The sequence below is a fragment of the Rhynchophorus ferrugineus genome, unplaced genomic scaffold, assembly GCF_030347505.1.
Source record: "Rhynchophorus ferrugineus isolate W39M unplaced genomic scaffold, kcgeb_rfMv2 rfM7, whole genome shotgun sequence".
Taxonomy (NCBI): Eukaryota; Metazoa; Arthropoda; class Insecta; order Coleoptera; family Curculionidae; genus Rhynchophorus; species Rhynchophorus ferrugineus.
Window position 1 is genome coordinate 1933849 of NW_027472586.1, and position 22504 is coordinate 1956352.

The following is a 22504-nucleotide window of genomic DNA, read 5'->3' on the forward strand; positions in this document are numbered from 1 at the left end:
ACACTACCTTGCGGAACTCCTGAATATATGGGATTTAATTCGGTATGTTCATCGCCTTGATTTACAATAAAATGTCTGTCAGTGAGATACGATTTTAGTAGCTGATAGTCCGGATGAGGGAGAAGTTTCTTTAGTTTAACCTGCAAGCCCGTATGCCATACTTTGTCAAAAGCCTGAGATATGTCTAGGAAAGCAGCCGAACAATATCTTTTGGCATTTAGGTCAGCGTTTATTTGGTTTACAAGTCTATGCACTTGTTCTATAGTCCCATGCTTATTGCGAAAGCCAAACTGATGTTCTGGAATAATTTTTCTTTTTTCTATTATATAGTTTAGTTTTTTTATGTATAACTTCTCGAAAACTTTCGAGATTATTGGTAATAAACTTATAGGTCGGTAGGAGGTCACATCTTCTGGTATTTTTCCTGGTTTAAGTATCATTAATATTTTAGCTACTTTCCAGATACTAGGGAAGTAAGACTAACAATAACAATGGAAACTGTTAAGGCATTCTCAAGGTCTTCTACACTTAAATCCACACGATTAGACAACTATTTCAAGCCCTTGTCGTTGAATTACAACTTGAAATTAGAGATTCCTGATCTCAGCTTTGTTCTGCACCCTGAGAGAAAGTTATATCTTCCAAGAACCACAGTGACGAATAGAAACGCTGAAATATGGAAAATGAAATCCAATCCACCGTATTTACCAAACTTCGCTTCTTTTGATAATCACCATGAAAAGAGATCTCGTTACAAGGAAACCCAAAACGCTAAAAAAACAAGGGTGTGTCTTTCCTAAGAATGGATATATAGGGTGGGGCAAGGATTATAAACGCTGGACCGTAGATGATTGGAAGAATGTGGTTTGGTCCAAAGAATCATCGTTTACATCGAAAGAGCTTCCTTCCTACAGTCAACATAATGGTATCTAGTTGCTCCTCTCATTCACATCACTGGCCGAATTACTGAAAATAAATATCTTGACACCCTCAGTGATGAAGTTCTTAATATGACTAGCAATAATGCGCTATCATCATCAAATATATTCCTTGGCTGCATAATAGTTTAGGGTAATTTATATGGCTCAGTGCATGGAGGTGAGACAATGGAGGTACATTATGTGACCGTTGTTTATTGAAGTAATATAAAAATGTGGAAAATACAAAATAGATAAAACGGATGTCAGCGGTGTTACCTGGTGACGAGGCTTAGGCAGTCGATGGTGGCACGTCTAAACCGAACGGTGGTCAGATACTGAATGATCGAAATACCCTTCAATAACATCCCAGATAAACGTCTCGGGGTTGCCAGATATTCGTTATCGGGTTCTATTTGTCAATGCTGGCACCCCGCCCGTGTTCAACATCTGGGATTATATTTCTGGGTACTTTGTTGACCGTTATTCCACGACTCATCATTGAAGCAACTGTGAAGTTGCTGAAGCAACAATTCCGTAAAGATTCGCAGCTGTTTAAAAAAAAACCTTATTAAAAAATATTGTGTATGTGTCAGGTATTCATATCATCTGTCCATCCCCTGTATCTTAAGAGGCGTAAATAACAAGACCCACTAACAAAATCCATTGCTCATGTATTACAGAGCGAGAATCAACAAAATATGAGACCAAATGAGTTTCTGTCTCTTCATTTTGGTACCAAGGAAACACATCAAACTCCTTTTTAAACTATACAGGACGATAGGTCTACTGCTCCAAAACATCAAAGCCAAAAGGGCTTCTCTAAAAGTGATGGCAGTGTACAAAATTCTGTGCAACTGTAGAAAGCGCATATAGAAAGACCTAAAACATCAAAGATGTCTGAGATACGAACACACAACCCATTCAGCTTTGGATAAACGTTGATGACAACATCTACTTCGTTGAAGCCGAGCTCCTGGTCACTCTAAAACCTTATTTCGAAAGATAACAGCGAGAAGGAGTGGAGGAGATGGAGACCAAAACAAACCACTGACCTGGACATTATTAAATCCTGGCTTGTTCAGTTGCTTCAGCTTCCCCATGCAACCCTGCAGCGCCTTCCAGGTCACACTCTTCGCCGTGCCGGTTTTGCCGAGGATCATGACCGAATGCCGCGAGTTCTTGGTCTCGTACAGTTGGATAACCTTGAACAGGGCGTTAGAAAAATCACCGGTCGGGTCGGGACGAGCGATCTCACCTTGGTCATGGCGATCGGGATGGGCTGCAGGTTATTCTCCGTCATGAAATCGATGATGGCGTTGTTGATGTCCATGTAGTCCACCACGGGGATGACGACTCCGGGGAAAATGTCCGACATTATCCCGCTAAACAGCGGCAAATCGTTCGCTGTGAACCTGAAGGGGGGTTGGTAAGGAAAATTGAGTGATGCTAGTGATGTTGTGTCACCTGGCAATGTTCATGTCCCTCATGGCCAAGTACACCACCTGTTCCTCCGGCACCATCGGCATTTGACGTCGTTTCAAGCCCGCGTACCTCAACAAGGCCACCATAGACCTCAAACCGAAGTCGTAGTGATCCTGCTTACTCAGTTGCTGGATGGCCAGTTGATACAGAGTGAACACCTAGAGTGACCACACTTAACGTCAGTCGGAATTCGAAAAAAAAGCGACGTCGTACCTTTTTCGCCAATACTTTGGTGTTGGTGAAGCCGTCGCTGAACAACACGTTCTCGGCGATGATGGCGCTATCGGGTACCATCATGGATATCGGACGGAACATCGATTTCAAGTTGTCCGGGAGTTCTGTACGCCCGGCATATCCCGGATTCATAGTTATGAAGATACCCACGGTCCATTTGAGTGCTATCTCCAACCCTGTCAAATTACCACGACCGTATCATGACCTCCGGAAAGTTAAATGATCATCAAACCTTCGAAAACAAAACGCTTCTGCTTCAAGGACAGCGCCTGCAAGATGCACAGGATCTGCTGGGCCACCACCGACAATACCTCGATGTTGATCCGGTTGAACTCGTCGAAACATCCCCAGGCTCCGGTCTGAGCCAGTCCGGAAAAGCATTTCCCCATACTCTGTGGAGGAACGCGATGATCTCGAGTGATATCAAAGAGAACTGGTCGTTACCTTGTAATCCAAGCCCTCTGAACAATTATTGACGATCACCCACATACCCATCGCCTTTCCCAGGTCTTTGACGGTCTCGGTCTTACCAGTACCAGCGGGACCCTTGGGACTGCCACCTCGATACAAGTGAAGAGCCGTGGTCAGTGTAATATAACATCTAAAATAGGAGATTCCTTAACTTGATTCCTCCAGACTACGTTTCGTTAAAGTAAATATGGTCAAATCACCAATTCACAAGACCTTGGTGACCACAAAAATATTGATCTCCGTGATTTTGGACGAGATAGACATCACTTTTTACAGTTTCCATTGTCTTGTTTATTTAACGTTGTGTCTTAACAGTGTAAGTAATTTTCCATAAAAATACTCAAGATATCCAGAGTGCATTCACTACTCCAGACTTTCCTCCACGTGATTACAACATATTTATGATTTTAAACATTAGGAAAGCCGGAATATTACAAATAATGGCAGACAAATACCTGTCAGTGAGTGGCGTGATAACCAATCTTCCCGAGTTACCATTGTACTCGTATCCATAATTGAAAGAAGTGTTGGTCTGTTTGATGGTACAATCGTCCATCTCTCGGTCCCAGTAAAACCTCAGCTGGGAGAACCACTCAAAGGCATTGGTGTCTCGACAATCTTCAACAAAACTTTTCGCTATATCATGGCGGGCACATGACACAACATCACTTACTGGCCTTGTAGAGTCGGTCGATGACGTCTCTAGAATGGATCTCTATGGTGATCAGGGCGTTGGCCTTGAGACGCTGAAGCTTCGTCAGGTCCTTCCTGCTGAGCTCCGACAACTTTCCTAGGACTTGGGTCTGCTTCCTCCTCAGTCTCTTCAACGGTTTCTTGCTCTCCATTATCTTGGCGTGTACCAAGGCCCTGGTACAGTCAGTGGTCCACTGTATCTAAGTAAAAATAATGATGATGGTGCGAAACAAGGTCTTCATGTTAAGTACTAGACTGCAGGCGTTGCACAGTTGTCCACAGTTGGCCAACAACCACTTGTCCCTCTTGTTGAGGTTCTTCTTCAATTCCGCGCGACACGGTTTGAACGCCATCCTCAGAGCGCTACGCATGGAGGCCTCCAATTGAAGCAACCACATCTCCGCTGGTCCCTCCAGCAAGAACGGCTTCCCAAACTCCATGTACTCACCGTCGTCGGAGAACATGCCCACGCATTCCTGCTTGTTGATCCCTGACATCAAAGATGAAGGTTGATATAGCCACACCGCAGATGAGATCGATTGGTTGGTTACCCGGGTTCTTTTGAATCTTGATTTTGATCAGGTTGTCGAACAGTTTCTTGAGATGGGGCTGCACGGCTTCGGGTTTCTTCGAATTGCCCAGAATCTCCAGCATGTCGTCGTTGGAGACGAAGTAAAATCGCGGAAAAATGTGCCGTTTTGTTTCTAAATATCTGTGATACCGAGAAAAATGGTCTTTTATACGGGGGTAGTACCAAAAGTACCGAAACAGACGCTACATTGGCCGGAATTGATTCAATAGCTGCCAATTCAGTAGCACAAATGTGTAGATACAAAAAATTGTGTGTCAGAGTTCAACTAATCTCATACCTTTCCAAGGCCCTCTGCATGATATCGAGCTTGTCGTTCATCCTGTTCAGCTTATTGAATAGATAAGGTGGGGGTTTGTAGTGGGTCGCCCTCAGGGCCGACTTGGAAAAGAACAACCTGGTGGACACGTCTCTCCATTCCTCGGTCAGATAGTCGAAATCCTCAGACTCCCGCGGCAGTTGCTTCCTGATATCCTCGCCGAAGAATATATTCTGCAACCCGTGGTGATTTCAAGGTATTTCCCACCTGGGGGATGAAAAATTCCCAACCTCTAGATACAGCCAGTTCCTCTGAACCTGCAGTGCCAGTTCGAGGGTCTCCATTATATAGGACAAGGTCTTCTCCCAGTAGTCGACCACCTTGGTGAACGGTTCGACGAACCTCGTGCTCTTCATCGTGGATAGTTGCATGATATTCTCCTCCAAGGCGGCGAAACAGTCATCAACGCTTTTAATCCTATCCAGAAGAAACTCGCTAAAATAAGGTGATGTTCGACCGGATGATTGGTACCTGTAAACTGCTCGATCTTTATAGGGAACCAGCTCGATCTGCATAGCGCTCCACACCTCCACGATAGCCCTCAGCCCCTTCTCGATCTGGAGCTCCATGGTGGCGGCGTTCGAGATCTCGTTGATATCCTCCGCGTACTTGTGCAGCTCCATGGCGTAGATCGCCTCCAAATTGAACTCCGAGCTGGTCTCGTCGAACTCGATACCCACCACTTTCTTGACCTTGTCCCAGTGACGCGGTCTCATCGCGGGATTCTTCAGGTCGCCCAGCAGCGGCAGGGTGCGTCTGAAGGCATCGACCTGGTTTCTCACGTCCTCTATTATCTTCCAACTGAAAAATATTACTGTAATCGATGTTCCATCCCCGGTGGACCGGATACTTCTTCTCCTGCAGCTCCCTGGATAATCTGGTGAGTTTCCTGAACAATATCAGGGCGGTTTCCTCCATTTCTGCGGTCTCTATGGTCCAGAACTCTCCCGATTTGTAACTGTTCCACGCGGTCTTCCACTGGGCGGCTAGGTCCCATACTTGTTCCAACGCCGTGAGTTCCTAGACCGAGATGTCATCAGAGAATAATGGTTACGGTGAATTACTGGCCCTTACCGTTTCCAGTTTGGCCATTTCGATTGACTCGTCGTAGCTGAGGCCGAAAATGGCCAAATCGCTGCGAAGCTTGTCGTCTTTTTCCTTAATTTCCTTCAGGCAGACCCGCAGGCTTTTCAAGTAAGCTAGACCGTCCTCCACCGACCAGTCAGAAGTAAATGGTCCTGAGAAATCAGTTATAATAATAACAGCAGGAAGGTTTCTGTTACAGTATATTAAAATTAACACTGGTTAGCTCCATTTAACTTAAAAATGTCCATATGACGTTCCATTTTTTCTTGAAGATATTGATGTCAACTTGCTACGAGAAACCAGTTGAGTTTAGCTAATGATGTTGTCCAGACAGATATAAAACTCCTGATCAAGATAACAATCAAAGAAACCCGATAAAGAAATAATCAACGGATCTTTCATTCCTTCAAAACTATACTGGAAATACAATTAACCTGCTGAATAAGTACTTTAACGGGGCAACAGCCTCATTGGCCATGAACCATTAAACCAAATGAAACCATAGCTATCCTAAAGGATATCGTTAAAACTCATCAACCTTCAAAAAACACTGGGCTAAGTCTCTACCAATTGAACTACTACCAGTATCATATAAAGTATTTAAAAAATCACTATTGAAAAACCATAGATGGGAAAAGCTAGTTTACAGCATCACAAGTATCTTCGAGAAAGGCTACGAAGCGAAAAAGTCTGATCTGTATTCCTGGACCTTTACCAAGCCTTCAATAATATTTGCGTGCTTTTGAGGATTAACCTAAAAACTTCAGAAAATGTTACCAAAGCAACACACTGAGTTATTAAACTCACATCTCAGCCAAAATGATTATAACATATAATCAAACATGAGAAGCCCGCTCAACAATACAATTATCTTGTAAATTCAGACCAGAACATATTCTAAAGGGAGATCATCTGGTTCCTATGGTGGGTAACTACTTACCTATTGAAATAAGCGATCGAGCGATCCCTCAAAATTAATTCACATCCACATTTCACGATCTATTTCTACGGGAGAAACAACGATTCAGTTACCTTTCGCCATGAAATCCTCCAGCAACTGTCGCGCGGTGATCCTGGATATCTCGGCTTGCTCCAGGAGCCCGGCCTTGAAGTGTTCCTGGAGAGGAGGATCGAGAGGATTAGGGAGGGTCGGGCGGTGATATGTGGACGGGAGTTGTATCAATCAAAACAACATTTATCTTATCTCTTTTGTATTTTTTACTGTACACCAAGCGTGGTACTACATCAGTACCTTGGAGTACTCGAGCATCTGTTCGGCCTGCTCGAGGATATCCAGATAGGCGGCCCATTCCTTGGGCAGATTCTTGTGCCTGTTTCGCATAGCTGGCGGTATCGGCACCGTGTACTTGTCCAGGGTACAAATCTGCTCGGTGATTTGAGGGAATTCCTCCTCCTGCAGTTGCACATCGGCCTTGAGTTGGGCGAACAACGCCAAGGAATGTTGCATGTTTTCCAGGTTTTGTGGTTCCTGCGATATCCTGCATGACAGATATCAATTTAATTAACATATACAGATGACAGAGTCATAACAGTTCCAAGAAGTGATATATGGGAGCTGATGCTAGAAAAATTATGACCAGAAGATCATTAACCTCAATAACAGTGCAGAATAGGTGAAATTGCACTCACTGTTTACTGTAAGTCTCCATGTACTCATAGATAGCGTCCAGTTTCCTTTCGGTCATGTTGTAGAGCAAAAGGCACAGCTTCTCCTGCCACTCCATGCAGTGTTCGATGATGGCCTTCTTCAGGTTAGCGCAGTTGATCTGGAGGAAGTGCACGTCGGACACCGTCTCCTGTATCTGGACATTGTTGGCCAGTTCCGTGTAACGTCCTATGTTGGCATCGAAGAGGGCGGCGCTCGGATTCTCCTGCTCGTAACGCACGATGAACCTGAAGCGAGAAACGACAGGGATACACGGAGATCAGCGAAGAAATATCCCGAAAACTGTACTTGTCCTTGTCGACCTCCCACAGATCCCTGAACGGTTCCCACACTTTGATGTACTCCTTGATCTTCTCCACGACAATACGTACCTCTAATATATGTGAAAAAGGTTGTCAGTTTGTTGTGGTTTTGAAATATAAACAATAATTATAAAATATAACAATCCCCCATGTTAGGTCAGACACGTCTGACGTCACACCATTTACGAAACCGTGACGTCACACGCCACAAATGTCTGTCCTATTGTCTGTTTTGGCGCAAAATTTTTTGCAGAAATTGAGGAGCAGTTAAATTATTTGTTCCAGATTATCCAGCCTACAGAATTATTGAAGACATGACGACCAGATTACCATAATACGAAATTTCCGTTGAGGCTCACCATTGTTAAGTTGCTGCTGCATGTGCTTGCAGTCGTTATCATTCATTATCAGCGCAGAATACGGTACATAACTGTCCGCATCTGATACGTGAAATTTATCGTTCAGCCTCGGCAAAGACTTCACCGCCTCCACCATGGTGTTCTGCACGTTGGAGATGACCCTCGCCACGTTCACCAGCGTGGGATTAAAGGTGATCTGCAACGATGACGATGATGTCACGCCTTAACGATGACGAACCCGAAACATCCTCACCTTATTCCCCACCAGGTCCACTTCGATCTTTAGCAGCGGCACTGGTTCGGTGGTACCGTCGCCGTGCAGCGCCTCGAACATGGACGTGAGCGAGTTCTTGCAGCATATCTTCAGGGCTTCCTCCATGAGCTTGTCGAAATTGTTGATGTACCGCACCCATTGGTTGGCCATCTGGAAAAAGGCGTGTCTCCCAGATCAAATCGCTCGGTAATAGAGTGGATGGTACCGTTCCCATGACATGCTCAAAACCCTCGAACACCATCACCAGAAACTCGATGATCTTCTGGTAGTACTCTATGAGTATAACGACTGTGTTGTTGATGGACTTGCAGAGCTCGCTTACCAACTCCATGAGCTCCATGGCAGTGTATTGGGTGAGGTTTATCAAGGGAGTGTCGCAGACCTTCTCGCAAATGGCCACTATTTGCAGGTTGCACCGCTTGTAATCATCCACAAAGTCTTGCAACTGAAATAAAAGACCAAATCCGTTGAAATGTTTTAATAAAAGCCGAAAAATATACCTCCGCCGTGTTGTTACTGCACTCGGCGATGTACTCATCCCCGATATCAGTGGCCCAGGTCAGCTTGGATAGCCCGGGAGCGATCTTCTTCTCCACGTTGGAGATCAGTGGTTTAAACAGCAATCTCTCTTCGTCCGATAGAGAGGATATGATCTTGTTGTAGTCCAGGACCACGTTCAACACGCACTCGTAGATAAAACGAACGTTTTCAGCCTTGTTGTAGATCGACTTGACGTAAGTTGGGATCTCGTAGCCCAGCGAGTCCCAGCACTTGGCCTCCTTGTATATATCCATGATCGATCTGTAAAAGGACTTGGTTTCAGATGAGACTGAAACGCCGCATCGAAGGAAATCGTTTTTCTGATGATGCCACAAGGTGAATGTGGATGATTCGAGCTAATAATCATCGTCGAGAAGTTTGTCATGTCAAAGTATTACTCACCTATCAATGTTGCACTCCAAAAGCCCTGGTTTAGTGATGCTCTTGCACATGAGGGGTCGCTGCAGCCTCAGGTTGACGTCCTCGCCGATATTGTCGATCCATTTCCTATACAAGTTCAGCACGCTGTCGTCGATGGACGTGATGAGCTTCTCGTACTGAGCGAAGACCTCCTTGGCGATGCTACAAGGCATCATCCATCCAGCGTCGTCAAACATCTACATCAGAGAGTTGAACACAACGATGATGACGGTTGGTTGGGTTAGCGCCTACCTTCTTCAAAATAGCCAGCCGGTTCTTCTTCATTTTCAGCATCTGGGCTCTGCCAGAGTAATACGGTAGAGAAGTGGGGTACATCTCGGCCTCCAGCTGTATGTCCTGCTTGGTGTCCAAGATCTCTTCGCGGAACATTTTGTAAACCTACGAACATGTCTTTCAGCGATGGCTGAAAGCAAAAACCACGGAGGACAATCACCTGCAACGTCTTTCCGTCGAACAACGAGTTCAGCGTTTTCCTCTTGGAGTAGTTGTACATGGCCGCCAGCGTCTCGATGCCCTCCTCCAGGTTGGCAATTTCGTCGAAGACCGCGTTGGTCAAGTTCTCGATCACCACCTCAACGTCCTTCATCCTCGTCCGGAATTTGAGGATGTCATCGTACCATTCCGCTTCTTGTACGTCCAGGATGATGTGTTTAACCTGAAGACGTGTTGGTTATGTTTTGTAAGTGATTCAAAAGGCACAAACGAAAGTCATGTAGGTATTCGTAACAGGTCAATTGAAAAGTCCCTGGCCTGACACATAGATGGCGCTACTAGAAATAAATACATATGTTTTTTAGTTAGCCCTAACCCTCAAAAGATGCGTGTATAAATTTGACAGCTGTTGGATCATTAGTTTGTGAAATATAATATTTTGAAGCAACTTTTGTTTTGAATATTTGGGTATGAGAATGCTCTGTGCAAAGTGGGTGCCACGTGAGCTCACTTTTGACCAAAAACAACGACGAGTTAATGATTCGGAGCAGTGTTTGAAGATGATCAAGCGTAATAAACCCGAGTTTTTGCGTCGATATATGTGACAATGGATGAAACATGGCTCCATCATTTCACTGCGAAGTCCAATCGACAGTCATCCGAGTGAACTGCACACGATATGCTGTCGACAGTCGGCTGGCAAGGTTATGGCGTCTGTATTTTGGGATGCGCATGGAATAATTTTCATTGACTACCTTGAAAAAGGAAGGACCATCAACAATGACTATTACATAGCGTTATTGGATCGTTTGAAGGACGAAATCGCTAAAAGCGGCTACATTTGAAGAAAAAGGAAGTGTTGCTTCACCAAGATAATGCACCGATGCAAAAATCCATGAAATGGGTTTCGAATTGCTTCCTCATCCACCGTTTTCTCCAGATCTGGTCCCCAGCGACTATTTCTTGTTCTCCGATCTCGAAAGAATGCTCGCTGGGAAGAAATTTTCGTCGAATGAAGAGGTGATCGCCGAAACTGAGGCTTATTTTGAAGCAAAGGACAAATCCTACTACGAAAAATGGTATCGACAAGTTGGAGGGTCGCTATAATCACCCTTGAAGGGAATTATGTTGAATAAAAACAAAACCAATTTTGTCGAAAAGATTTGTTTTACTATGGTAGACCGGGGACTTTTCAATTGATCTGTTGTATCAAGAAATGTAATTGATTCAAAAGCGCGAAGAGCATAGATTACCTTCTCGATATCCGCCAGACTATCGTTGAACATCTTCTCCACCCTCTCGGCCCAGTTCTCGAACTGGACGCCCTTCGAGGTGGGGAACAGCGGCTTCGGGATCTGGTCGGTCTCGTCGTAACGTCCGAACACCACCATCGCCTCGCAAACCTCGATCATATCCTTGCACCTCTGAATGTACGAGTCCACGTGGTTGAATATGGGCGCCTTGTCCAGGTCCCAGGGTTTCTCGCCGTGTTCGGTGTGGGCCTGGGAGACCTGTTGACGAGAACGATGACGGTGGGAGAGTCATAACGGTTAGGGAGGGCTCACCAAGACGTAAGCCTTTATGTAGTCGGTCAGACAGTCGATACAGATCTCGAACATTCGAATGGAGTTCCTGGTCTCCTTCTTCTCGAACACCACGGACATGTCGATGAAGTTGGTGCATTGCAGGATCACCTGGTTGCTCAGGGACCTGGGAAAACAACGGCGAAGCGTCAACGAGCTTACCGTCAAGGCTGATGACGATTTAGGTACCTGCACAGGGTCGTTATTTTCTCATTGGTGTTGTAATAGGGACTGTTTAACCAAATAAATCGAATCAAGTGAAGAATCTTCGGCAATATCTTCGGAATATCCTTGGGATGCTTGATATCTCCCAATTCCTAAAGATTTCTTTGTTAATTTCGTGCCAAATATTGCCCTTCAAATAATCGCAGGTTTTATAAGGCCTTGTTTTTTGAGATATACAAAAATGTTGAAAAACAAGTCGATTTCTGTTTAGGTCATATATCTTGAAAACTATACATTCTAAAGTAATTTACCTACAAATTTCGTTTATTTCACCACAAAATACAGATATTTCAAGAGTCCTAGTCGTGAAAGTTTGCGATTTTGTGCTATATTCAGGTTTTTTGCTGTCATTTTCGTTAACATAATTGCAAGTTAGTAAAAATTAAACGATTTATAGAGAATTTTACGCCGAATCGAATGATGGTGTAATAATTTGTATACGACTTTCAGTTTTTGACTTTTATATACATTGAAAAGTAGCTGGATTACTGTTTATGTCACGTATCTTAAAAAGTATAAATTTTAAAGCAATGTAACATAGATTTTCGTTTCTTTCACTCCAAAATATGGTTATTTTATGAATTTTATCTTTATACAAGAGTTAGAAAATGTCGGTACTTGTTCCATATATATAGTCGTGAAAATTGGCGATTTTTTGCCATTTTAAAAGTTTTTGCCGCCATTTCCACTCAAATAACCGCAGGTTAATGAAAATCTCAGGGTTAATAAATAATTTTACGCTGAATCGAATGGTGGTAGAATAATTTTTATGCGACTTTTAATTTTAAAGATTTACAGTAAAAAGTATGCCACATATCTTGAAAACCATACACTTTAAGGCAATTTAATTCGGATTTTCATTTATTCCGTCCCAATATATACATATTTTTTGAGAGTTTAATCTTTGTCAAAGAGGTAAAACATTTTGCACATTTTGTAAAAAGCCACTACTCTACAGATAATGAGATTGGTTAATAATAAAAATCAGCATTTTACTTCACAGTAGGGGATCTTGGTTTGCTTGACCACGTGAGGGGTAGACAATGTGAGCCTCTGACTGAGATGCTTGTGAGACGGAGGACTTGAGTCCCTTACTTCATCTAAAGTATCTGGGATTTGTTTTGTTATATTGATGGCTTTGACGGTAGATTAAAATAGAAGCATCACGTTAGACAAAAAGCAAACCACATTAGAACCAAAATAAAACAACTATACTGGTTAGTCGGAAGATACTCTCAACTTGATCTAAAATCAAAGAGGTTGATCTATAATACAATTATAAAGCCAATTTGGACCTATGGGGTGCAAATATGGGGTTGCACTAAAAATGCAAATCAGTTAGTCATACAGCGCTGTCAAAACAAGATTCTTCGATTGATTACCAATGCCTATCGCTATGTAACCAATGAAGAACTGCACGATGACCTGGAAATCAAATGGATTTGCGAAGTTGTGCAGGATTTCGCCTTGAAACACGAAAGAAGATTACTAAATCATTCTAACGTGGAAGCAATACAACTGCTGGACAGCGCGCAGGATGTCAGGAGATTGAAACGAACAAAACCATACGAACTTGTGTGAACATTTAGTGTGTATTATTAGTGTAAACTATAGCTATAAGTTAATAATGAATAAATAATTATAATTTTATAATTGAGGAATACATACTGATGTATTTTCTCGCACTCGTCTTGCTTGTTAATTAATCCAAGCACATAGGAAAAGTAGTAATAAATTAATTGTAATAATAATAATTAAGATTGTACTAAGCGTATCTAATAAAGATGTTATAAAGAAAAAAATATTGATGGCTAGGCATAAGAAAATAATTGAAACCTCAGCCGTATTTCGAAAATTTTCCTGCTCCTAATTGTCAATTTTGTTGTTGAATGGTAACAGACAGACCAAATAAAGATATTTGAATTTAACCGATACTAGTAAGGAATTCTTAACGTCAAGATGACAGCACAGGTTCGTTAACTTTTAGAACCAAAAACATAGCTTCCTGGTTGCATATTATTCTTAAGAAGATTGTCGGAATGAATCACTAGATAGGAACATGAAGGAGCATGTAAAAAAGAAAAGGAAGGAATTGGAATTCAAATATAGGAAAAGTACATAGGGACAGTACATAATAAATTGCATAATAAATACAAGCAAGTGTTGAAAGCTAGATGGTCATATGGAATTAAATTATAGATCCTGAGAACTCTTGTAGATGCGCCGAGATGCTACAGGACTGATTACTTTGATCGATACCTTCAGATACCAACTGTCACTCAGGATCAAGAGAACTACAACGAGACATGAGGACAGACTCTATTCTCATGTCAATATCGAAGCCAAGCAACACTTGTATAACACTAGAACAGGACACACTCAAAAGGACTCAAAAGAATAACACTATTTGATAATATGTAGTGTAGTGTAGTTAGGTGCATTTAAAAAAAACTGAAACTCACCAGAGACTAAAATAGGGCCGATGGGTCCTCCTAGATGTACATCTAAATATAAGTTATTGTAAAGACAGTTGGTCGACAGCGACTAGTAACAGTGTACAATAGTAACGATAAATAAAAAATATAAAAAAATCCAAAGACGATCTCATTTTTGAGCTTTTATCCGAAAAATAGGGCTTCAGGTAAAAAATAGTATGAACAACACTTTCACCAAGAAATCGCTACAACCGAAAAGGATAAGCTTACCAAGGAGTACGGGAAGTCCAAGAAACCAAGGGGAATATGGGAAGAACCAAGGAATTAAACCATGCAAAATGCTTCAATAAAAGCCAAAGGGAGCGCCAAATGAGCCATCTTTGGTCTACCACTGGACGGATAATAAACATTACCTTGCATGGTTCCACCAAAACATTTAAATACTCGATGTTGGACTTCGACTCTTCGATATTGTGGATGATCTCCTCGCCCAATTGCCTGAACTGCTTCACATACGACGATTGCACGGCGCTGAGCAGGTCGCAGATGTACTTCACCCCCGGATACTCCAGCTGGAAGTTCAGGCCCAGCAGGTTCTCGTCTGGAACCACGTCAGTTCAAGACAAACGACCGTGAGAGCTCCGCCAGGGACTTACAGCGATCCTTCCAGAAGTTGTACTCGTCGATGGGACAGAGCATGTCTTCGGACACGCTCTGGTCTTGGTCCTGGAGGCCCACCCTCACCTGTTTGGTCCAGTAGACCACCACACCCTCCATCCTCTTGATGAGCTCCTTGTCCTCGGTGGCCTGCTCCAGCGGTATATTGCAGATCGTCCTGGGGATGTACAGTACCGTCAGCCCTTGCAGCTTGTAGTGGATGTCGGTCAGTTTGGCGAGGAACATGTGCAGCGAGTTGTTAAAGTCGTTTTTCACGCCTAGATTATTTCGTTAAGGAGGTTTTATGGTCGATAATTGTGAAAAATCAGTTTCCCTTCAAGTTATTTGGGTTTAAATATTTAAAAATAAAAAAAAAACTAAAATAGAGTCACCGTCTTTCGAAAAAAACCTTCTCCTTTTCCACAGAGAAGGATTTCAACACATATAGATAGGCAAAAAAGATATATACCCGAAAAAATGCTAAAATAATTAATAAGAGAAGGACAAAAACCATACAAACAATTAAATATGAACGAAGAGGTCGCAAAAATTATAATCAAAACGTCGTTGATATAAACACAAACAAGAAAAAACGAAAATATTGAAATCAAGAGAGATCTTCGAATTACGACTTGAGGAAATGGAGAGAGAGAGAGAGAGAGAGAGAGAGAGAGAGAGAGAGAGAAGGAGAGAGACAGTGAGAGAAAAAAATACGGAGAAGTAGATATACATACAAGGACACAGGGAGAGAAAAGAATGAGAGATAAAAAGATAAAGGGGGGAAAAGAAAAAAACAGGCAGATATAGAAAGAGAGTGCGTGAGAGAGAAAGATATAATGAGAAAGATATAAAAGTAGAAAAATAAAGAGATAAAAGAAAGAAAAAGTGAGAGACGGTGTTTGGGAGAAAGAAAAAAAGAGAGATATAGAGATATAAAGGTAGAAAAAAAATAGGAGAACCAGAAAAAAGAAGTGTAAAGGAGCGAAAAAATAAAGATAAAGAAAACAAAGAGAGAAATAGAGAGATTGCGAGAAGGGAGGAAGAGAGAGAGAGATACTGAGAAGAGAGAAAGAGAAGGGAAGGAAAGAGAGAAATGGCGTGTGTGCCTGTGAGAGACAGAAATAGAAAATACAAAGCATTCAATGCAAACCAAACATTGTTGAAAATTGATCTATAAAAATATAAGAATATGTTACAAAAAGGCCAGTAATAATGAATAGTGGAGAAACAATGACAGGAAAGAATAAAAATAGAAGAAAAGATGTCCCTTACGTAATATTTTTGAACCAAGAAAAACACCAAACCATGAATTGGAGAAAGAAACAGAAGCGAATATAGTAGAAAAAAGAAAAAAGCAGATTGTAATGAAGCTAGGAACGTATTTGGAGAATTGATAAACATATTACAAATATAATAACATCATGGAAAAAGAAAAAACGCCAAACTCGAGATAGCTAGAAGAAATTAAACGTAATTCGTTGTAAATAGGAATGGAAGAGAATTAAATAACAATAAAATAATCAAATAATCAAGAAGGCCAGGTTGGAAAAGTTTTTTCGATAAATTTACATTAAAAACGGCAATATTTATTCCTACCCCCCATTAAAACTAAATAAGGATACTATCAGGCCAATTCTTGGCTTTATGTAGCGATGGAGCGTAAGCGTTCTGTATAATTTTCAGTATAGAGCCCTCTATGCAACCGTCAACTGTACCAAAAATGATCTTGTCATAAAATGTACTCGCCTCGAACACATAACCTAAAATTACACCGGTACGGATACTAAGACGGCCGAATTTTCTCGAGGACACGTACCAGGATCCCTTAGAAAATACGTGGCGTCGATAAAAGGCACTTGGGGTACAGATAGTTCGCACACTAAAACGTCTTGATCGAAAAAAATCATCAGTAGCGGCTCAGAAGGATCGATCAACCACTGTCTGAAAGAGAACGCGCTCAAAAAACAATATTATTTAAACGGGATACCGACTGTATGATCGTATCGCATTGCATTGTCCAATCTTCAGGTCTCAAATCATAGAGCGTCGTGATATCTTTGATATATGACGTCAGGGTCGCCAATTCCTCGGGTGAGTACTCGTTATGAATTGACAACTCCTCCGGTTCAGGTGTAACCAATTTTACTATCTTCTCTTTAAAAAAAAAAGATGGATAAAGCTAATGAAGGCTAGGTTTAACTTAATATCCCGGCCTTACCTTCAGATTTCTCTGATGAGAATAACGAATCGCTCTCTGCGCTTTTTTTCCGTTTTACATTTGCTGGAATTACTCCAACGCTTTGCTCAGGAATTGTATTCATATTTTTATAAAATTATCTTGAAACAACAAATCTATTTATATTTGTTTGTTTTCTAAATAACTAATTATTATCGAATAAACAAACCCATAGCAACAGTAAAATTTTAATTTTTATTTTTGACGCTTCTCCATTTGATATTAACATCAATAATACTTTCCACCAAGTTCTACCCTTTTCTGATTATATTCTACTGTAAAAATATAGTATAAAACAACATTTTGACTTTTGTATTACATTAACTATTCAGTCTATTATATGTGATAATTTTTAAAAAGTTACTAATATTCTACATGGTAATATCATTTAAATTATTCTCAACGCGTTTGTCATTTGTTTTAACATCAATATTACTTTTCTTTGTAGAGTATACGGCTAACTTCACTCATTATTTTTGAATTCTGATAAAAAATAAAAGTTATCTTTTGTTTATTCTTAAAACCTTATATTTAGAATAAACATAATATAAGTACACATTAATGTATTAAATATTATATACTTCTAAACTTTAAACGTTTCAGTTTAAAACTGGTATTTCTTCTTCTTTTTCCTTGTTCGGATTTTGTGACATCAAATGAGGAATATATATTTATGACATAAAAATAAAGTTTCGTAAATATTATTAAAACAAATAAAAGTATTTGTTGGAATTAGTGGTATATATAAACAATATATTGATATATCCACTCACTTGTTATTAAAGATGACAAATAAATTTGCAGCAATCAGTGCAATGTCCCACTTGTGTTGTCATTTTCTTGGTTTATGTGAGGGACAATTTTTTTAAATTTATTCTAAAAGTTATTCAACAATTTATCCGAAATTAAAAATTAAAGGATGGAGGAGAAAGTTGATCCTATATGCCATGTAATTGCTCAATATGACATGGAAAAAACTTGTAGGGCTTGTTTATCTGAACTAAACAATAATTATTTTAGTTTAGAAGGTTTTTATAATGAATGGAAATTATCAGATATGTTTTGTAACATAACTTCTGTACAGGTAAATTACATTCTAACAATATCCAATAAATGATAATCAAAAAATTTGTTTTTAGTTGAATAAAGGAGATATTTTATCTGGGAAACTTTGTACATATTGCTACAACCAAACGGTTAATTTTTTTCAATTCAAAAACAAAGTTTTGGAATCACAAAGAGTCTTATTGGGAAGTATTTCAATAAAACCAAAAGAAAAATTGTATAATGAATCTTATACCTTGGAGACAATTGAACTAATATATAAATCAGAAGATGAATGGTCCAATGATAATGATTTTAGTAATAGAAATGGTAGTGATTCTGAAGATGAAAAGCCTTTAATGAATAGACTTAAAGGCAAAAACAGTGAGATCAGTGCTATAGAGGATGATGTTGGTGATTCTAAGCCAAAAGTTAGAAAAAAAGATGAAATGAATATTAGCGTACAAGATGGTGAGGATATACCTGAAAAGAAAAAAGTGGTCAGGAGGAAGGATGAGTGTAAACAGTGTGGGAAGTTGGTGTTATCTTATAAAATGTCCAGTCATCTCAGGACTCACACTAAAGAAAAACCGTTCAGTTGTGAAAAATGTGGAATATGTTTTTCGGAAAAGAGTAATTTGAACCGTCATTTAAAGATACATGGGGATATCAGGCCCCATACTTGTGAAGTGTGTGGTAAAGGTAATAATGCATTTTTATTTCTAAATATACTTCATAATTAAGTGAATGTTAGGCTTCCTCAGGCCATCTAGTCTCGCCATCCATCAGATGGCAGCGCACAGCACCGATAAAAATGTACTGTGCCCGGTCTGCGGACGCGCATTTAAGCATCAGTTCTTTTTAAACCGACACATCGCCAATATCCACACCGCCAAGGAAGAGACGACCAACAGGATCAAAAACGACAACACCGAGGGAACTGGAGATGAGAATGCTTATCAATGCACCATTTGTGGCAATTTCTACAGGTCCAGGTCCAGTTTGAAAGTGCATAAACTGAGACATGAAGGTATTTATCTGAAAAAATTGCGACGCTTAATAATGAGGGTCATCTTCAGTTCCGAAGGCGTATTTGTGCAATATATGCGGTAATAGGTACTCTACCAAAGCTATATTGAAACATCACCAGATGGTTCATACCGGAGAGAAGAACTACAGCTGTAATATTTGCGGGAAGAGATTCCGGTTTTATCCGTCGTTGAAGACACACAACTTAGTAAGTGTTCACTAAATGAGCCCTGAGCATTCGATTTAGGGATGTTGTTTCGGTAGGTTCATACAGGTGAGAAACCGCTGAGCTGCCACATCTGTAATAAACAGTTTCGACAACACGCTCACCTAAACACCCACATAAAAGGCCAGCATTCTTCAGACCGACCTTTCGAGTGTACATATTGCCATAAAACCTTCAAGCAAAGGTACTTAGCATACTTTTTTTGTTTTCCCGTAATATATTCCTGTTTTCAGTTGTAATCTGGTGGTTCATACGAGAATACACACCGGCGAGACGCCATACCTTTGTGATATATGCGGAAAGGGGTTCTACGATTCCAGTAGTATGAAGAAACATCGAAAGGGCCACATGGAGAAGAACGGCCTGGTCGATGGTTGGGCGAAAGTCGAACTGGATATCGAACAGATTGACGGTGTCAATTTGCCCAATTAAATGTTAAGGTGATACATAAAATATTTTTATTGAGACTTCCGTTGTTTTATTTTCTTAAATAAGGATATCCTTGATTTCCATTAAACATTTCTCGTTTTTTATTGCCGTTTTATTGCAAATTAATGCCGTTGTGAAGGATAGCATCTATTAATACTCACTTCGATGGAGTCCCACGGCTAGCTGGATTTTTTACTATTTTCGATTGATTTACTGTCATTTCTGTTAAACAAATTACAGGTTAAAAAAGTTATGAAAAATTCTGGCACTTTTTCCATATATATAGTCGTAAAAATTTGCGACTTTTTATCATTTTCAAGTTTTTTGCTGCCATTTTCGTTAAAATGATAACAAGGTAATGAAGATACGAGGGATTATATAGAATTTTACGCTGAATCGGGTGGTTGTATAATAGTTTTCTTACAAGCTTTAGTTTTCATATTATATAATGAAAATTGTATTTGCAAAAAATTATTGGATTTCAGTTAACGTCACTTATCTTTAAAAGTATACGTTCTAAGGCAATTTAACATGGATTTTTGCTTCTTCTACTTCAAAATACATATGTTTTGAGAGTTTTATCTTGATCCGATGGATGAAAAATTCTGGCACTTTTTCCATATATATAGTCGTAAAAATTTGCGACTTTTTATCATTTTCAAGTTTTTTGCTGCCATTTTCGTTAAAATGATAACAAGGTAATGAAGATACGAGAGATTATATAGAATTTTACGCTGAATCGGGTGGTTGTATAATAGTTTTCTTACAAGCTTTAGTTTTCATATTATATAATGAAAATTGTATTTGCAAAAAATTATTGGATTTCAGTTAACGTCACTTATCTTTAAAAGTATACGTTCTAAGGCAATTTAACATGGATTTTTGTTTCTTCTACTTTAAAATACATATATTTTGAGAGTTTTATCTTGATCCGATAGATGAAAAATTCTGGCACTTTTTCCATATATATAGTCGTGAAAATTTGCGACTTTTTATCATTTTCAAGTTTTTTGCTGCCATTTTCGTTAAAATGATAACAAGGTAATGAAGATACGAGGGATTATATAGAATTTTACGCTGAATCGGGTGGTTGTATAATAGTTTTCTTACAAGCTTTAGTTTTCATATTATATAATGAAAATTGTATTTGCAAAAAATTATTGGATTTCAGTTAACGTCACTTATCTTTAAAAGTATACGTTCTAAGGCAATTTAACATGGATTTTTGCTTCTTCTACTTCAAAATACATATATTTTGAGAGTTTTATCTTGATCCGATGGATGAAAAATTCTGGCACTTTTTCCATATATATAGTCGTAAAAATTTGCGACTTTTTATCATTTTCAAGTTTTTTGCTGCCATTTTCGTTAAAATGATAACAAGGTAATGAAGATACGAGAGATTATATAGAATTTTACGCTGAATCGGGTGGTTGTATAATAGTTTTCTTACAAGCTTTAGTTTTCATATTATATAATGAAAATTGTATTTGCAAAAAATTATTGGATTTCAGTTAACGTCACTTATCTTTAAAAGTATACGTTCTAAGGCAATTTAACATGGATTTTTGTTTCTTCTACTTTAAAATACATATATTTTGAGAGTTTTATCTTGATCCGATAGATGAAAAATTCTGGCACTTTTTCCATATCAGTCGTAAAAATTTGCGACTTTTTATCATTTTCAAGTTTTTTGCTGCCATTTTCGTTAAAATGATAACAAGGTAATGAAGATACGAGAGATTATATAGAATTTTACGCTGAATCGGGTGGTTGTATAATAGTTTTCTTACAAGCTTTAGTTTTCATATTATATAATGAAAATTGTATTTGCAAAAAATTATTGGATTTCAGTTAACGTCACTTATCTTTAAAAGTATACGTTCTAATGCAATTTAACATGGATTTTTGCTTCTTCTACTTCAAAATACATATATTTTGAGAGTTTTATCTTGATCCGATAGATGAAAAATTCTGGCACTTTTTCCATATATATAGTCGTAAAAATTTGCGACTTTTTATCATTTTCAAGTTTTTTGCTGCCATTTTCGTTAAAATGATAACAAGGTAATGAAGATACGAGAGATTATATAGAATTTTACGCTGAATCGGGTGGTTGTATAATAGTTTTCTTACAAGCTTTAGTTTTCATATTATATAATGAAAATTGTATTTGCAAAAAATTATTGGATTTCAGTTAACGTCACTTATCTTTAAAAGTATACGTTCTAATGCAATTTAACATGGATTTTTGCTTCTTCTACTTCAAAATACATATATTTTGAGAGTTTTATCTTGATCCGATGGATGAAAAATTCTGGCACTTTTTCCATATATATAGTCGTAAAAATTTGCGACTTTTTATCATTTTCAAGTTTTTTGCTGCCATTTTCGTTAAAATGATAACAAGGTAATGAAGATACGAGAGATTATATAGAATTTTACGCTGAATCGGGTGGTTGTATAATAGTTTTCTTACAAGCTTTAGTTTTCATATTATATAATGAAAATTGTATTTGCAAAAAATTATTGGATTTCAGTTAACGTCACTTATCTTTAAAAGTATACGTTCTAAGGCAATTTAACATGGATTTTTGCTTCTTCTACTTCAAAATACATATATTTTGAGAGTTTTATCTTGATCCGATGGATGAAAAATTCTGGCATTTTTTCCATATATATAGTCGTAAAAATTTGCGACTTTGTATCATTTTCAAGTTTTTTGCTGCCATTTTCGTTAAAATGATAACAAGGTAATGAAGATACGAGGGATTATATAGAATTTTACGCTGAATCGGGTGGTTGTATAAT

The 22504-nt window shown here is 39.2% G+C and overlaps 2 protein-coding genes across 2 annotated transcripts in view; one reads left to right on the plus strand and one right to left on the minus strand.

Moving 5' to 3' along the window:
* Positions 1-17266, minus strand: part of kl-2 (dynein heavy chain 2, axonemal kl-2) — a 33070-nt gene extending 15804 nt beyond the window's left edge. Inside the window, exons 1-35 of the mRNA XM_076410496.1 lie at positions 16948-17266; positions 16721-16883; positions 16546-16670; positions 16352-16489; positions 14729-15007; positions 14486-14673; positions 11602-11729; positions 11395-11539; positions 11083-11340; positions 9831-10052; positions 9629-9775; positions 9359-9573; positions 8917-9217; positions 8622-8861; positions 8396-8566; positions 8143-8338; positions 7770-7854; positions 7445-7708; positions 7047-7293; positions 6827-6911; positions 5783-5946; positions 5559-5728; positions 5180-5509; positions 4939-5125; positions 4670-4881; positions 4352-4512; positions 4052-4290; positions 3781-4000; positions 3563-3725; positions 3081-3237; positions 2869-3028; positions 2616-2812; positions 2385-2560; positions 2176-2332; positions 1973-2122 (exon numbers count right to left, since the gene is read on the minus strand). Of these exons, the coding sequence (XP_076266611.1) occupies positions 1973-2122; positions 2176-2332; positions 2385-2560; positions 2616-2812; positions 2869-3028; positions 3081-3237; positions 3563-3725; positions 3781-4000; positions 4052-4290; positions 4352-4512; positions 4670-4881; positions 4939-5125; positions 5180-5509; positions 5559-5728; positions 5783-5946; positions 6827-6911; positions 7047-7293; positions 7445-7708; positions 7770-7854; positions 8143-8338; positions 8396-8566; positions 8622-8861; positions 8917-9217; positions 9359-9573; positions 9629-9775; positions 9831-10052; positions 11083-11340; positions 11395-11539; positions 11602-11729; positions 14486-14673; positions 14729-15007; positions 16352-16489; positions 16546-16670; positions 16721-16883; positions 16948-17050 (6543 nt within the window). The 5' untranslated portion in view covers positions 17051-17266. The remainder of the gene's footprint in view (positions 1-1972; positions 2123-2175; positions 2333-2384; positions 2561-2615; positions 2813-2868; positions 3029-3080; positions 3238-3562; positions 3726-3780; positions 4001-4051; positions 4291-4351; positions 4513-4669; positions 4882-4938; positions 5126-5179; positions 5510-5558; positions 5729-5782; positions 5947-6826; positions 6912-7046; positions 7294-7444; positions 7709-7769; positions 7855-8142; positions 8339-8395; positions 8567-8621; positions 8862-8916; positions 9218-9358; positions 9574-9628; positions 9776-9830; positions 10053-11082; positions 11341-11394; positions 11540-11601; positions 11730-14485; positions 14674-14728; positions 15008-16351; positions 16490-16545; positions 16671-16720; positions 16884-16947) is intronic.
* A 483-nt stretch (positions 17267-17749) lies between these two features.
* On the plus strand, positions 17750-19731 carry LOC143200133 (uncharacterized). Its single transcript, XM_076410497.1, has 6 exons — positions 17750-18049; positions 18105-18711; positions 18764-19039; positions 19089-19246; positions 19303-19448; positions 19498-19731. Exons 1-6 carry the CDS (start codon positions 17885-17887, stop codon positions 19694-19696), a joined length of 1551 nt encoding a protein of 516 aa, XP_076266612.1. The 5' UTR covers positions 17750-17884; the 3' UTR covers positions 19697-19731.
* The last annotated feature ends 2773 nt before the right edge of the window (positions 19732-22504 follow it).